The 16,322-nt window shown below is 44.7% G+C and overlaps 1 protein-coding gene across 7 annotated transcripts in view; it reads left to right on the top strand.

Moving 5' to 3' along the window:
* The first annotated feature begins 187 nt into the window (after window positions 1-187).
* Window positions 188-16,322, top strand: part of LOC147021761 (phosphoinositide 3-kinase regulatory subunit 5-like) — a 116,051-nt gene continuing 99,916 nt past the window's right edge. For 3 of the 7 annotated variants that reach the window (XM_085892059.1, XM_085892057.1, XM_085892058.1), the window contains exons 1-2: window positions 191-354; window positions 13,159-13,291. In XM_085892059.1, the coding sequence (XP_085748185.1) occupies window positions 13,265-13,291 (27 nt within the window). In that variant the 5' untranslated portion in view covers window positions 191-354; window positions 13,159-13,264. Of the gene's footprint in view, window positions 355-13,158; window positions 13,292-16,322 lie in introns of all 7 variants that reach the window. The other 4 variants (XM_085892060.1, XM_085892055.1, XM_085892054.1 and 1 more) reach the window with 2 other exon arrangements.

Here is a 16,322-nt window from a genome sequence, read left to right as displayed (position 1 = left end):
TCCTATCGCCGCCGACTGCTCGTCCATTCCCCGCCCCTCTCCTCTTTAGGCCCCGCCTCTCCGGATCATGACCACGCCCTCCCAATTCGTATCGCCGCCGACTGCTCGTCCATTCCCCGCCCCTCTCCGCTTTAGGCTCCGCCTCTCCGGATCATGACCACGCCCTCCCAATTCCTATCGCCGCCGACTGCTCGTCCATTCCCCGCCCCTCTCCTCTTTAGGCCCCGCCTCTCCGGATCATGACCACGCCCTCCCAATTCGTATCGCCGCCGACTGTCTGCCGGTGATGAAAACTGCTGAAAAGGAACTTTCGAATTTGTTGTGGACTGTACATGGTGGACGTCGGGATCGTCGGTGAGTTCCCCGTTTCATTGGCTTTTACATTCCCGTGTGACCAACCGTTTCGTACTTCATTGCTCCGATAAGTGGGAACGTACACTTTCTGTACGGGTAGAACGGCCTGCTTATTCACGCTTGTTCATCACGGCAACTTCATGAGAACATGACAACACTCACTCGGCCATCGTTGCTCCCGCCGAACACTCGACACTCGACACAGCTGTTCCTTCCCGAGATGCTGTGACTGTGCCGAGTTATTTTCGGCCGTGCTGCATTGGCCGTCACGTACGCGGTTCACAGCACGACGCACGAATCCGCGAGAGCAGCATGGAAGCGAGCAGGCACGGCGTGTGGTATTTATTCCCTCACTGCGAACGAAAACTCCAATGGGCCACAAAGTTGCGATCTCCAGTGTGTCCCACTAGTCCCCCCCCCCCCCCATGTTTACAGGTGGTTGGTTTATTTTATTACCAGGTGAATTGGGGTCAGGCTTCATGAAGAGTACCTAATATATGAGTGACCACAAACCCCTTTACATTAGAAGAGCGTTTAGTGATGAGTATTTTGGTGAATCAGCAAAATCAGATTGGAAAATCGCTGAATAACTTCTTAATGACTTTCAAGCCAAATTTCTAAAGTATCCTCCTTCAAAAATATCCACAATATAATAATAAATGTCTGTGTGACGGTGTGTCCACATGACTGTGTGTGTGTGTGTGTGTGTGTGTGTGTCCTCCATAACTCCAAAACTATAAAACCGAGCAGCCTGAAACTTTGCATACATACTAAATAAACTCCAAGGAAGTGCAAGAGTGAAAAGTGGGTGTTTGAGTTAATTAAAACATCCCTTTTTTGAAGATAATTAACGGCCTTATTTAATTATATCCTTCATGAGGCACATGCTCGGACACCTCGCTCTCCCTTAATGAGGTGTTAATTCAGCATTTTGTTCGACCTGCTCAACCATGCCTTGACTTGGAATAGGCCGCAACACTTTCTGAACGATAGTTATTTTTTTCACCTTCCTCACTCATATTATCGAATGCCTGTTCATCATAGCTACGAATCGCTGGGTTACATTGCAATGCTTATAAACGTCCGGAGTCTGCGGCGTTTGTGGCTTCATTTCATTTTCCCACATGCGATCACCACGAGTATCTCTTAAACCAAGGAGAATTACAAAATTTCAGCTCCAGAATCAAATTTACAAGCGGTTCCGACTCCGAAGAAAGTGTTCACTTGTCCAATTCGGACGTATTTGACATTTCCGGCCTCTCCGGAGTCCCGGAGACGTATGTTTAATACGACGGTTCGGTGATTGCTACTCACGTGCGAATTGAGCCGTTTCTTATCATCCGTTTTGTTGGAGTGCTTAAACCACTTGGCAAGTGCTCTACAATATTCACACTCACTGAATACTGTACATAGATCGAGTTGAGCAAAGTTCAGGGGCTACTCGCCTGCGTTGGCCGCGCGTTCTTCTGCAGTCAAACGGGCGGTCGCTGGCTCGCTGAAAATGTGTAATTATAATTTCCATGACCCTTCTCCTTTTTGTTCTTCCATTATACGATCCGTCACTTCGATATAGATAAATACATAAAAGGTTCTTCCAACGTTTCATGCATTGCGTGGTAAAACCAATTGGTATGTTGTTCAACATTCAGCTGTGATACCGTGGTTCTATAGCGGAGGTAAGAAGGCAAAATAAATGAGATGATCGCAATGAGAAAAAAAAAAATTCAGCTATGAAGTAAGGAATCATCACATCACGGCAGGAAAGCCGAGAGGTACGCATGCTCACTCTGTGTAGCCTGGGTTTGAATCCAGACCCAGCTATAAACTGTCATCCCGGTGTTTCACAGGCAGGGTGAATCGTCAATGTGTGTGTCGTCTCTCAGATGGACGATAAACTGGGCGTCACATCTACCAGGATCCCTCACCCCTCTCCCTTCCTCACCCCTCTCCCTTCCTCACCCCTCTCCCTTCCTCACCCCTCTCCCACCCTTTTCTCTTCCTTCCCTCTCTCTCCACCCTTCTATCTTTCTCTCCCAACCTTCCCCCTGGTCCTCCACCCTTCCCTCGCTGTTGAGGGGACTGTATCATGCACAAATCAGATGAGGAACAAGCGGAATGGTGGGATGCAAAGGTCTCTGCATGTAGGAGCATTCAGGCAGACAAAACTTTGCCAGGAAGATAGCATGGACTGTAAATGCTCTCACCCTGGGTCTCTGTGTGTGTGTGTTTGTGTGTGTGTTTGTGTGTGTGTGTGTGTGTGTGTGTGTGTGTGTGTGTGTGTGTGTGTGTGTGTGTGTGTGTGTGTGTGTGTGTGTGTGTGTGTGTGTGTGTGTGTGTGTGTGTGTGTGTTTTGGTGTGGTTGATTGGTATCTCCATATGTGGGTTTCATAGTGGGGCAGATAACAGCAATTTTTGAGAGGAATCGTGCAAATAATGATACAAGCATCAAATTTGGCACATTTGTTCTCCAGGGGATTCTAATCAAATCTGCCTGATTGGCCATTTGAAAATACAAATTTTGAAAAATTTGGATTTTCAAATGGCCAGTCGGGCAAATTTGATCAGAAAGCCCTGCAGAACAGAAATGCCAAATTTGATGCTTGTATCATTATTTGCACGATTTTTTTTACTATCTACTACACTATCAGAATGTGGAATGGAGTCCTCCTAGGGCAGGATCAAAGTATCCACCTTCGTTTTGGTATGGGGTCACGATTCATGGACCAAGCTGTGAAGTTTTCTGTTCTCAAAGTTTTGTGCCGAGGGCTCTCTTCAGGATCGTCGCTGAGTCCCGGACAGCTTCCAACTGTAGTTCGTTTGTAATGATATTCCCAAGGATGTTTTTTTTTAATATCTCTGTGGGGTTCTTTGTCATCATTCCCCAAGCTGCAACTATCACCGGTACAACTTTGGTATTCTTCAGCTTCCAGGATCTTCGCACTTCATTCATGAGGTCTTGGTATTTGGTCATTTTCTTGATTTATGCATTGTTTAGTCCAAATAACTGGTTTAACACATCAATCAGCAATGCCTTATTTTCTCGTTTTTTGTACCCAAGTATGATATCTGGTCGCAATACTTTGCTTTCGATATTTACGCTCGATTGCATCATAAGATCGTACGTGAGCGTACTTCCATGTTTTCAGTGATTACTTTTGGTTCATGTTCCCACAAATTCTCTGCAACTGGGATATCAAAGTTTTTTTTTCAGATGTGTCAGCAGATTACTTTACAAACTCTGCTTTGTCGTGGTGTGTACAGCTGGACTGAAATGTTTATTTTTTTTGTGTTCGGTCATTAAGCATAACATATCATTCTCTTTGTTAATCCCACTTGCACCGCTCACCTTTCTACCTTTCTATGTTTTTTCCCCCCCCCCTTTCTTTCTTTCTTTCTCTCTCTCTCTCACTCTCTCTCTCTCTCCTCTGCTCTCCCCCTCCATCCTCTCTCTCCCCTGAAAATGTTAAGAAATCGACGATGTTTCATTTTTGAGGGCATGTGCCATTACCAATCAGCTTGCTATCGCTTGTCAAGCCAGCCATTTCTAATCAATCATTTAATTGGAGGGCTTTCTTGAGTGCTTAAGCCACTTGCTGAGCGCCCTACAGTCAAAAGCAGTACAGTTCGTCTCCCGTTCGGGATGTACATTCGGCAGTTGCTCTACAAGGTAGACCGGTAGAGGTACGTAGACAGCACACACGGACGTGCTACATATGGGTAGATTTGGATCTATAAAGAAACTCCGCGAGTGTGTGTGCATGTCTGCATGCTTGGTTACAAGCGCCGTGATGACAAAGTTTTATCCCGTGTCGTATGCTGATGGATGGTGGAGGTTTTAACTTTGACCCTCAGCAGCATCCGAGTGATCACGTTTTCCTTTGTCCTCGTGACTGTTTCTAAAGCATTTGGTTATTTTTATATGAACCGGGTGTACTTAAGGGAACTCTAAGGCAGTGCATGTATGAGGATTCGGTGTTTGGGTGAATTTATACACCACTTTTTGAAGATAATTAACGGCTTATCTCCATGAAAGGCTTCAGTGAACCATGGATGAGAGGATGGGAAGGACAACTGAAGACGAGAGGGGATAAATCTGTGCATGAGGGAGAGCAAGTTTCTTTGAAAGAATTCCCAGGATGAGTTGATGTTGGAGAAAGTAGCGATGGGAGACCAGTCTAGAAGTTTTATGCCTACTTGGAGACCCTGCCAGTCAGCCTGAGTGAAATGCCAGACTCGACGGCAGTGAGGTGGTTCTCTGATAACAGCCAGAGAGATGTCCACTTTGATAAGCATATGGTCAGAAGAACCGATTGGAGTGGAGGATGAACAGAAGATATTTTCAGGGAAATTTGTCAAAATCGGATCCAGAAGAGATGGAGTACCAGTGGTTGAGATCCAGGTCGGGAAATTGAAGATTGAGTCAGTCCCAATGAGTTGCAGAAGTCTTTTTCTGAAGTGCCATGACAGGTGAGAGAGGTACCCACACTCAGCTAACTGGAATGATGACAATTGAAGTCACCACAAATGAGGAAGAGAGAGTTCGGATGAGAAGATAGAAGTTGGTCCACGTTTTCGGATAGTGAGGTGCAGATCAGGCCCGTAGCCAGGGCTCAGTATTAAGGGGGGCATATGGGGGGCACAATTGGATGGGGGGCACAATTATTATATTTAATATTTTTGATAACCATGTATACTATTGTATTAATGCCGCATTGACACATCTATACTGAGGTTGCCGTCACATACGAACCAAATTGATCTCAGCTAGATTTAATATGTTCCGATGTTTTTGGCCTAAAGTTATTCGAATGCAGGAGAGCCGCAACAAACTGGCACATTCACAATGCAAATATTCAATGATTAAACAATTGCCACCAATTCAGGTGCACTCATACAAGGTGTTGTGAAGAATTGGCATTAGAAAATTAATATACCAGAGATACAATGACTAAACGGGGGAGGTTGGCACCAGAATCAGTGCACTTTGAAATAAGATACAGCAGGCTATGACCTGCGATCATCACGTTAAACTATCAACAGCAAATACGACCAGCCTGAAGATACCACAATGTCCGCATTTAAAGCAGTCAATTATAAAGAGGTAAGGTGATGCACAAAGCACTAGATATGGGATATGCAAAGCACCAAACACAACATTTAACTTAAACATCAGAAGTACAAAGCAGCCGACCACGGCGTGTGCTGACCACAACCACACTGCAACCACAACCACACACGCATCACCAGCAGTCACGCACACAATCTGAACTCCTCGTATTGTTTTTATACCGCTGTACTCGCTGTCAGAAGAGCTGCAGGCGACGTGTCTCGGTGTGGAATCTTGTGAGGACCTTCTCCTTCCATTCATTCAGGCATTTACATGTGAGGTCTCTCTCGAAGGCCAGCTGTACCAGTTGTGCCTTGTGTGCATGGTGCATGGACCGTCAATGGTCAGTGAAGACATTCCTCAATGTTGAGAATGAGTTTTCACACATGGCAGTGGACGCACCAAATGTTAGTCCAAGTCTCATAGCAGTCACTACACTTGGCATGGCTTCCAGCATTTTGTGGTATGTTGAGAGGAGTTTTTGTGTTGTCCATCTCTCGTTTGGCTGCTTTTCTGTCTGTGAGCGAATAAACTGCTTTGCAACCACACACTCTGTTTCACTGATGGTTGACTTTGTTAATGTCATGATGTGCTGGAGCAAGTGGGGATCCAAAAACGTGCCATTTTCAGGATTCAAGGCAGCAAGTGAACGGGCGAGTTGTGTGTTGCGCTCACTGAAGCGCTGAGCGATCTCGCCAAGCACAGTGTCAATTGCGCTGTAAAAAAAACCCTCTGCAGTTCTGTCTTGTCATTGTCGTAGTTTTGTCCTGTAGTCTCCAAAACTACAAACTGTTCCAAGTTCTTATGCATTGTGCGTCTCCGTTTTGGTGGTGCAGGTGTGGAAGTGCAAGCATCGTCGGCCTTGTTCCACAGATCAGTGAACTCATCCTCAGAGCGGAGTTTCTTCACGCACTCTGTAACACTCGCCACCAGTTCCAACCCCGTTAGCAAGTCCATGTCCTCTGCCTGCAAGAGTCTGTTAGGGCCATCTAACAACATCAGCAGTTTTTGTACAAAGAGCAATGAACATGAAGGCAGGCCCAGAGACTTCCTGCAAAAGCCCAATGGCCTCCATCCTCATCTCTGCACCGTAGCGTGCTCTGCAATCTCCGACAGTAAGGATGTGATATCCTTAAAAGATCCTATGATCACAGACACGGTGGCTAAATGTCCCGTCCACCTTTGATCAAGAAGTCGTTTTAACCGCTCACCTTTATACTGTGCAGCAACAGTGGGTTTCTGAAGAATTTGTACAGGCAACAACAAACCTCGAGGAAATCAGTGACAGCTTTCTCTGCTGCCAGTGCGTGGATAACTACCAGATGGAGTTGGTGATTTAAGCAGTGCACATAGTGGATTTCTCTTTCCAATATCTCTTGCAACAACTTTTGCACCCCACCCTGCTTCCCAGCCATTACCGAAGCCCCGTCGTACACCTGACTTAATATTTTTGACGTGTCAAGTCCTGTTTTTGTCAGCTCTCTAATTATTAGGTCTGTCAATGTTTTTACATCTCCAGCGTCGGCTGTAGCTATTGTGAGTAGACCCTCTGTTGCTTCATTTGATGCGGATACAAAGCGAATGATGATTGATATGTTCTCACATTCAGTGGGGTCCCTCGTCCCATCCACCTTGATGGTAAACCACGATGTGCCTACTTCTTCCACAATGGCATCAGTCACAACATTACTCAATGTGCAGATCAGTTCATTCTGCATTTCCGGACTAGTATAGCTTGCGTTTCGTGGGATATGCTTTATTATTTCGGCTAGCTCGGTGTCTTTTTTGAGTGTGTAGTTTAAAAGCGAGAGGAAGAGCCCACTGTGCCCGTCTGACATATCCTCAAAATGATCAAGGCTCCCTCTAAAAGGTATCTCATTTTCGGCGAGAAATCCCACAACATCTATAAGAGCAGACACAGAGTACCGGTTTCTATTTAGCCGGTCAGCATTGAGGAGTGTGGAAATCTCCTCACCACAATCGATGCGCCTCTCATTCTCCTTCCACCTCAAAACACAAGTTAAATGTTCCTTTGAAGTTGCGTGTTTGTGAAACCCCCAGCCTTTCTCCACGGCATGTTTCCAATTCCGGTAGCCTCGCACTGTGAAAGTAGAGTCCACTGGGCCACGTGCGGTGTTAAACTTCCTACATGGATAGCAGTATGCTGCATCTGTCTGCACACTGTATTCCAGCCATTCATTAGTCTGGTACCACGAGGACACAAACGAGCGACTCTTGTTCTGCAACAGATGGTCAGGGTACCGCTGTACAACAACTTGATTCGGTCTCTCACTTCCAAGATCATCGGGAAGCGGCTTGACGGTCACACCCGATCCCGAGGCCGCTGCCGAGCGTGGAAACTCGGCTGTCTGTGCTGGGGCTCCAGCCGCAGGGCTGACGTTGCTGGCTTGGCCAGGTTGGCCAGCTTCTGTCGGTATTTCGACATGATAGTCTTTTCCTCCTCCTCCTCCTCCTCCAACTCCTCCCACAACATGTCTTTCATCATCTTCTTCATTTTCGTTGCTTGCATTTTTTTCCTTTTCTGAGCCATTTTCGTATATCCATCATCCACGTCTTTTTCTCGTGCTCTGTGATTCATCCCTCGTGACTCGCGTCACTAATCTCGCGACTCGCGAGATTTCACGGTTGACGGTTTTATATATTAAATGATCGATACATCAAAAACAGGTTTTATCTGCATCATTTCAAATGTAAGCACGATTGCAAACACACATTTTAAATTTTTATTATAAAATTACTTTTGTAAGATGGAGGGTTTACGGGTTGTGAAGGTCACGTGGTGCACGTGCACTTCATCTTTAATAATGTAAATTTATGTCTTTTCCTTAATCATATTATCATATTATGACTATATTACATTTATACCTAACTTACAACCAATCAGGTAACCTGCTCAATGGGGTCTCCATATCGAATACGCTGATTGGCTATTCTTTAAAACTAAATGATCCACGATATATATATATATATATATATATATATATATATATATATATATATATATATATATATATATATATATATATATATATATATATATATATATATATATATATATATATATATATATAACCACCCACAACATCGACATTCGACACGAGGTCTTGGCTGCTGGTGTTGGTGCTTGTGTTATTATCTTTTATCTTGTGGTCTTGGACTGTATTGTCTTGCCAATTGCTTTTGGAGATGCGCTGGGAAGCGCACACTTATCTCTTGACTGTTATTCAAAGAAGGATATTATTAAAGAACAGTTTATCCAAGAAGGCCACATTATTCACCACGTTGAACATCTGGAATAAGGGTTTTAGTTCACACAGGTGAACTCTGAAACAGCAAGGTCACAGTGGGCGCTCGTCCTTAAACACCAAGTTGTTCACAGGGTGCAACAGGGCATAAATGGGTGGCGTACAAGTGGGGGGGCACCAGATGCGCCATGGGGGGGCATTGCACCCAAATGCCCCCCCCCCTAGCGACGGGCCTGGTGCAGATGGAGTCATCACTGTTAGGTGGACGGTACAGTACACATATAAACATGAGGTGGGAGGGGAGGGGAAGCCGTTTCCAGAGGTATTCCTGGGGGTGTGGGAGAGTTAGGGAAGTGCATGGAATGCATGGAGTGTGAGGAATAGAGTCCTTGATGAAGAGAGTAACTCCTCCACCAGGACGAGGCTCAGGTCTGTCATACCGGAGGAGGGAGTAACCAGGGAGAGATACTTGGGAGTCAAACACATTGAGGGAGGAAAGTTTCTGTTCGGCAGATTATGTCTGGTTTGTCAGTGGCAACCAACCTGTATCGAAAGATCTGAAAGGTTTGAGCGAAGGCCCCGGATATTTGAGGTCCACACTTTTAATGAAGAGGGAGGGGAGGAGGCTTTGGGTGCAGGGGATGGGAGGGGAGGGGGAGGGTAGGACAAGGAGAGTTGTTGAAAGAGTGTGGGGGTATTGCAGAATAGCTCGGGGAGGGGGCCGGATGAGGAGGAGAAAAGGCTCTGTGGTGCTGGGGGAGAGGGGGAACAAGAGAGGGGGGCAGAAAGCAGTGGAGGATTTGAGGAGGAGGAGTGAAGAGATGGAGGTGAGAGGGTAGGGGAAAGAGGAAGCTTTGTGGATGTGAGAAGGGTGAATGGTGGGAGATGGGTGAGTGGGGAGAGGTGAGGGAGGCTTGGAGGGAGAAGAGTGGGATGGTTGCTTTGAGAGTGAGGGGTGAGAGGGGTGAGTTGGCACTGAAGTTGGAAAAAAAGAAGAATGGTTGATGGAAAGTGAACATTCATAGCAAACTGGGGTTTTTTATTTTAATTTTTAGGTGAGAAATGCGATTAAACACATTTCTTGAGGGATGCAATAAAGGCGATTTAAGAGAATGGAGAGAAGGAAACGCTGTAACAGTTGGATGTTTTAGGCAAAGTATGAACGAAAGGTCGAATTGAGAGCAATTTGTTTAAATAGAAGAATAGTTGTGAATTATGATACAGTAATGAGAACCACACGTGCGAAAGAGGAAGATTAAGCATTATAAGAGTTCGTTTTTTTTTTTTTTAATTATTATTATTATTTATTTTTTTCAGAGAGTTTTCATCAGATTAGGTAATGGAAAGGTTGTCGAAAAAAAAAATAATGAGGTGAATGGTGAATTTGGATCGGTAATCGCAGATGATGGAAACAGATCACGTGGTTACGGGAGAAGCACGTGGCTATGGGAGGTGTTTAGTCAAAAGTGGATATATGAATAGTTGCTGCAACATATTGTGACGTCCACGGGACTTGAACAGTCCCGCCAACGTAGAATGAGCCGAAACGATGGAGGCAGTTTATTTATTTATAACCCAAACATGGCCGTTCTAATCGCTCTCCCGCAAACGGGACGAGGAAGGTGGCACGAGTCACTTTTCACTGAGTTGATGATGTTTATTTGTTTTTATTATTACCAGAAATAACAAGACTCGGCAAGAAGAGGGATCCGGGGCGATTCGACGGGATGGTGTGGGATCGGGCGTGGGGAAAAACACAGACAATTCCAATGAATATACAGTTCTCAATCCCTCTAAGACGCCAAGCACACACACACACACACACACACACACACACACACACACACACACACACACACACACACACACACACACACACACACACACACACACACACACACACACACACACACACAACGTAGCTATTTCTGGTGGTCAGGCTGGACCGTGGTGTGGACGCAACTGTCCCTGGATCGGCATCGGACGAGCTGGCCTTGCTTTCGTCAGGGGGGCAGGAGAAACCGTGGTGCTGTCGACCTCCTGGTCTTGGCCCAAGTCCGCTCACAGCCGCCAGGGAACCAGTTCTGGCGCCAAGTTGCGAGCAGGAGAGGGAGGCAGGTCCGCCCGCCGTTCGACCCCGTACTCCGAGTCAGCAGAACCCCAGAGCCAACCAAGGTGAGGCACGAGGCTCAGCAAGGCTCCAAGACACGATCAAGAACACGATCGAATCAGCACAACAACAAGGATGCTCCCCGCGCAACAGCCTCCCCACCAAAAAAAACATGATCTTTTGGTTGTAATCTTCTTCCTCTTCCTTTTCGACCCCGAACAGAACCTTTTTATCCTCCTGCCCTCGTCACCTCCAATCGAGCCGTTTATTGGCCCACCGCCGTCGCCTTCCGCCAATCGTGATCATGGGGCGGAGCCATCCGCTGCACTGTCCTGTGACGTCACGGCCAGTCTCCAGAGAATACCAAAAAAGGGTTTACGCAGACACACTTACCCTATCCCGTGTCCCTATCTAATTACGTGACAATTATCATTTCCCCCCTTGAAGAAATGAACATTTACTAGACAACTTATCACCACTGAATTGCTACTTATTACATCGAGATCCTGGTAAACTCGAACAGCATGGCATACCTAATTAAACATCCTAATTACCCTTTGAATGCATACCCCCCTCAAACGTAACAATATTGATAGTCGGCAGTTGCTGCAAGTGAAGAGGTACTGTTTGGTTTCTGCAAGCAGAGTCCTTTTTTGCTTTTTCATCGTTTTGTGCGATCTGCTCTCATTACAAAATATCAATAGAAATATACTAATAGTTGCTGCAATATATGAATAGTCGGCAGTTGCTGCAAACAGTTGCTTCTGTGGGCAGATATCCCCCTCTACACCCCCTTCAGTATGCCACTGGGTCGCATCACGTACATGGATATCTCTGTCCGGTCACACATGTTGTGTAATTGATCTCACTGGTTCTTCATGTTGTTTTGATTGTTTTAACCCATGATGGCTTAAAACATTCAGGTTTTAAGCTGTCATTTACCAAATCGCCAAATAATATTAAAAGTTAATTTTGGCGAATAATTTTCTTTCAAAATTCGCCAAAAAGTTGATGCTGAAGCTTATTAAATACTAGCAGGAGTATCTGTCGTTAACCGGTGGCGTTACCCGGTGGCGTAACGCCAAACTTGTTCAAACTTGGCACAAGTCTGTGCTGTTGTAATCTTGTTGGCATTTTGAAGAAATCAATTTTTTTTTTCAATTTCTTTCTGAGTGCCTAAAACATTTCTCTACCACCCACTAAAGAATGGGATCGGGGATCTAATATTACCCTTCACATACCGACAAAGACTTCGGCACTATCGAGCGATTAAAAACCAAAATAATAATTAAAAAAAATAATTGAATCAATAAAAATTGAATTTTTTTTGATCAATTTTTTTTTCGCCTAAGACACTCACTGATGAACCTCTGAAAGTTTGACGAAGATCCATTCAGCCATCTCTGAGAAAAATGGTAACACAGACAAACAGCTCTCTTGTAGTATCGATACACCCATACCTTTTTCAGGAAACTATGTTGGGTAAAGACATTTCAAAAACCATTAATTTCGGGAATGGATATTTTACAACTCGTAGCTTTTTGTTTGGCTTAGGAAAACTTGAAGCGGGCTCCACATTTACATGCCGAATTAGCTAAATTGCTAATACACATTTTAGCTAATTTGGTGTGTAAATGTTTTGGGCTGGTAGGATGGCCAGCTTATTCCCTGACTATCCATAAGTTTTACAAATAGCTGATTTTGAATGAAAGGAAATTCACCTTACTTTTGCAGTTGGGTTAATTAGAGGAAGAAGCTCTACATTTTTGCTGCAATCTCGACGGTATCGCAGGTTTTGCAAGATTGCAAAAATTGGTGACACCTGTCGATCTCAAATTTTATCAGGATTTTAAATATAAAAGGACTTATAAAAAATTTCTGGGACTTCTTTTTTATTTATTAAAAATGTTTGTCAGAGACAGAGAGAAATTATGGCTGCTTTATATTTCGTCGACCGAGAATTAACAGGGTCTATCTGACATTTCATTCAAATTTAGAAGAAGTCCATGTAGACGGGCAACAGAGGAAACTAAGTAAGATTATTTTATGTAACCTTTATATGTACCTGTTATGTAGCACACGATATGAAAATAAAATGTTATGAGATAGTGGCAATTCCACTTTGAATTTTTGATTTCATTTTTCTCAAACTTTAAAAAAGTGTAGTTGGACCCTGTTAATTCTCGGTCGACGATTTGGTGGCGTGGTCGTCTGTTGGCAATGTCGAGTGATAAATGGCAAGTGGCTGGCAACAATTCTACATTTTTTTTTCTATAAATATTTGCTGTCATAATCTTTGTGTCAAATTCTACCCTCCCCAGCCTTTTTGGCAACCCTTCCAGGAAAGTATGCAGGGCCTTCCTTCGACGAGTCACATTGACCGGCTCAGTAACCTGCTGAACAGCTATCTAAGCTTCCAGAAAGGAAATGGTGCTCCAACCTCATGCAGAAATAGTAAGTTATTTCAAGGCAATGGTAATATGGCACTTTCAAAATGATGTATGGATGCTCGTGAGGCCTTTCACGCATGCGCTGTGTGTCAATTTTCAGCGACTTACTTCCACTAACTGGAGCACTTTTACCTTGCTGTGGTTGGAGTGAAATCTGTTATTGAAATCGTCTTTTTGACATGATTTTCAGCATTTGGAAGAAAGAGTGGCAATTTCAAAATGCTTCGCCATAATTATTATGTTCCTAGATGCAAACTGGACTCGTGCAAATGTAGGAAATACAAGAAATATCAGTGGATGCGAGGTATTGAGTCCCGACCATTTCCTGTAATACAAGTGGGCCGTGACACACACACACACACACACACACACACACACACACACACACACACACACACACACACACGATGGTGGCACAACAAGGACGCCTCATTTTTCCCTCCCTGTCCTCGGTGATTCCACCACCTGAACCCACCTGTGATCATTCACATGCCTCCATTCCAAAGAGGAAAGATGTCAAGACCTCAAAAAGTAGTGGAGGCAGCGAAGAGGAGACGACAATGGAATGGAGAGGCTGTAAAGCACGAGGCGGAGTGACATGGAGCGGAGGCCCATGCCAAACCGCCGACACGAGGACGGCATGACGCACACACAAAAAGGAGACATGCAGTGCTCGAACAGATGTCACCGTACAGAGCCGAAGGGGAGAGAGCCGAGCATGGCTTGTAGCAGAAGGATATGTAGCCCTGAGCAAAGCAGTGAGGCTACCATTTCGGTTGGGACGAAGAACGGTCTGTGTGGCGAAACCTGCTGGAGGAAGAAAGCGAAGCCTGAGTGGGAGGATCGCGGCAGAGATACCGCATGGTGAAAATGGCTGAGGAACTCCCCGGAAGGCCTCGAGTGCGTCTTCAAAGATTGTGAGGAATGGGGGGCATCATCGTTGTGGAGACTGGGAGGAATGAGGGCGCAATGGAAGCCCCGTGCGTGATGCACAACAGGGCGTGTGTGTTGGAGAACATTAAAAAACAACACCGAGCAAAGGGGCACAGGCCCCCGACAGAGGAAGTTCTATCTATTCCGTATGGACACATCAGGCAGCCGGGATGTGTCCTGTTAACATAAATGGTTACACCTTCCCCATAAAGAAGCAGAGCCCTGCATCAAAGTGAAAATCTAGGACTATTCTGTCTGTCTCATCAAAGGAAAGACATGAACTGGACAGCAAACAAAAAACAAAAACGATGAAAGCTGGAATGCTGAGGGGAATGAGGACTTCCTCCCATGCAGAACGTGCTCTGCATTTGACGCATGGGGGATGGGCAGTCGAGGAGACTGATTCATCCGACAGCAAACACACACACACACACACACACACACACACACACACACACACACACACACACACACACACACACACACACACACACACACACACACACACACACACACACACACACACACACACACACACGCAGAACAGATGAAGAAAGGACAAATGATAATGGGCAGAGGGGTAGAGGAGGATGAGCAGGATGATGATGAGGAACAATGTAATCTGGAAAGGTGCTGGATAATAAGAATCAGTTCCAAACCAGTTCTGAAGAAAGACTTTGACTACATAATAATAAATGCACAAAAACACTCATCAACAGAACAAACAAATCTTTAAAAAAAACAAAAAAAACCCCAAAATCAGCCCAACTGAAAGAAATAAATGTGAGTTACTCATTTAGGAAAATATAACAACAAAGCACCGCAAGAACAGAACAGGTTCCACAAATAAAAACCAATAGTTCAAGAGACAGCAGGATGTTATTCTCGTGTCTAAGGCCAAAAGGGTTGTGGTCATTTTCTTGGAGGACATTGTCTCAAATTCAAAAATCCATGTCTTGCAGTCCTCGGCCTGGCAACCATTTCTTAGACATGGATTTACCGATCTTGTTCAAATTTGGCACACAGATAATGAATGATGGCTTACATAAGAATGTCCTTTTTTTTTGTTTTGTTTTGAGATCAGATCCAAGATGGCCGCCTGGCGGCCATTTTGTTACTTAAATGTGTCCACAACCATTTCTCAGACATGCACGGTCCGATTTTGTTCAAACTTGGCACAAGCACAGTACATGATGGCATACACGTGCCTCTCACTTTATTTTATGATCTGATCAAAGATGGCCGACTCTAGACTGGCGATCATTTTAGTTGTACATAAATATGGGTGAGCCCTTTAACTCCATGCAGCAAAATTACTGAAACAATGGGGGCTATGACATTTTGTCTTTTTTACTTGTTGCAACTAAAATGGCTGCCAGTCGGCCATCTTTGTTTGCATTGCGAACCAAAATGATGTGCTTATGTATACCATCATTTGTTGTCTTTGTGCCAAGTACAAATATAATCAGTCCATACATGTCCAAGATATGGTTGCGGACGAACACACGACATGAAAATGAGACAAAATCCATAAGCCCACTTTTCGGACTAAGTCCAACCGGGGCGAATAAGACAACAACTTACAAAGATGGCAAATGACAAAAGCCCTGATCCAGATGCGATCCGACCTTCTGGCTGAAGCACTTTGATGCTCTCCACCTTTAATAAGCTCGAGCATTCAATTAACTTATTCAAGGAGTTGAGGAAATGGAAGACTGATTTGTAGAAGGTAACACCTTCCTCATCCCAAAATCAGAAGCAACCCAACGACCTCACAATACTATCAGCCAATAACCTGTCTACCAACAACATCCAAACTTTTAACAGGAATCATCACAGAAACGATGTACCACCACCAAACACAACAAGGAGACCTAGAGGCAGAACAGAAGGGATGTAAGAGATGATGCTACGGAACAATAGACCACACTCGAAAACCGCAATACAAGAAGAACCAAACTGTCCATAGTCTGGATAGACTATAAAAAAGCTTTTGACAGCGTCCCACATTCATGGATGATGAAGTGCATGCAGATGTACAAGATAAATCCCCAAATAATCAAGCTGATAGAGAAAGCAATGGATCTATGGAATACCACTCT

The sequence above is a fragment of the Eptatretus burgeri genome, chromosome 8, assembly GCF_056783735.1.
Source record: "Eptatretus burgeri isolate ZD-2024b chromosome 8, Ebu_testis_v1, whole genome shotgun sequence".
Taxonomy (NCBI): Eukaryota; Metazoa; Chordata; class Myxini; order Myxiniformes; family Myxinidae; genus Eptatretus; species Eptatretus burgeri.
Note: the sequence above shows the minus strand (reverse complement) of the source record. Positions and strands in the feature narration are given on the sequence as shown.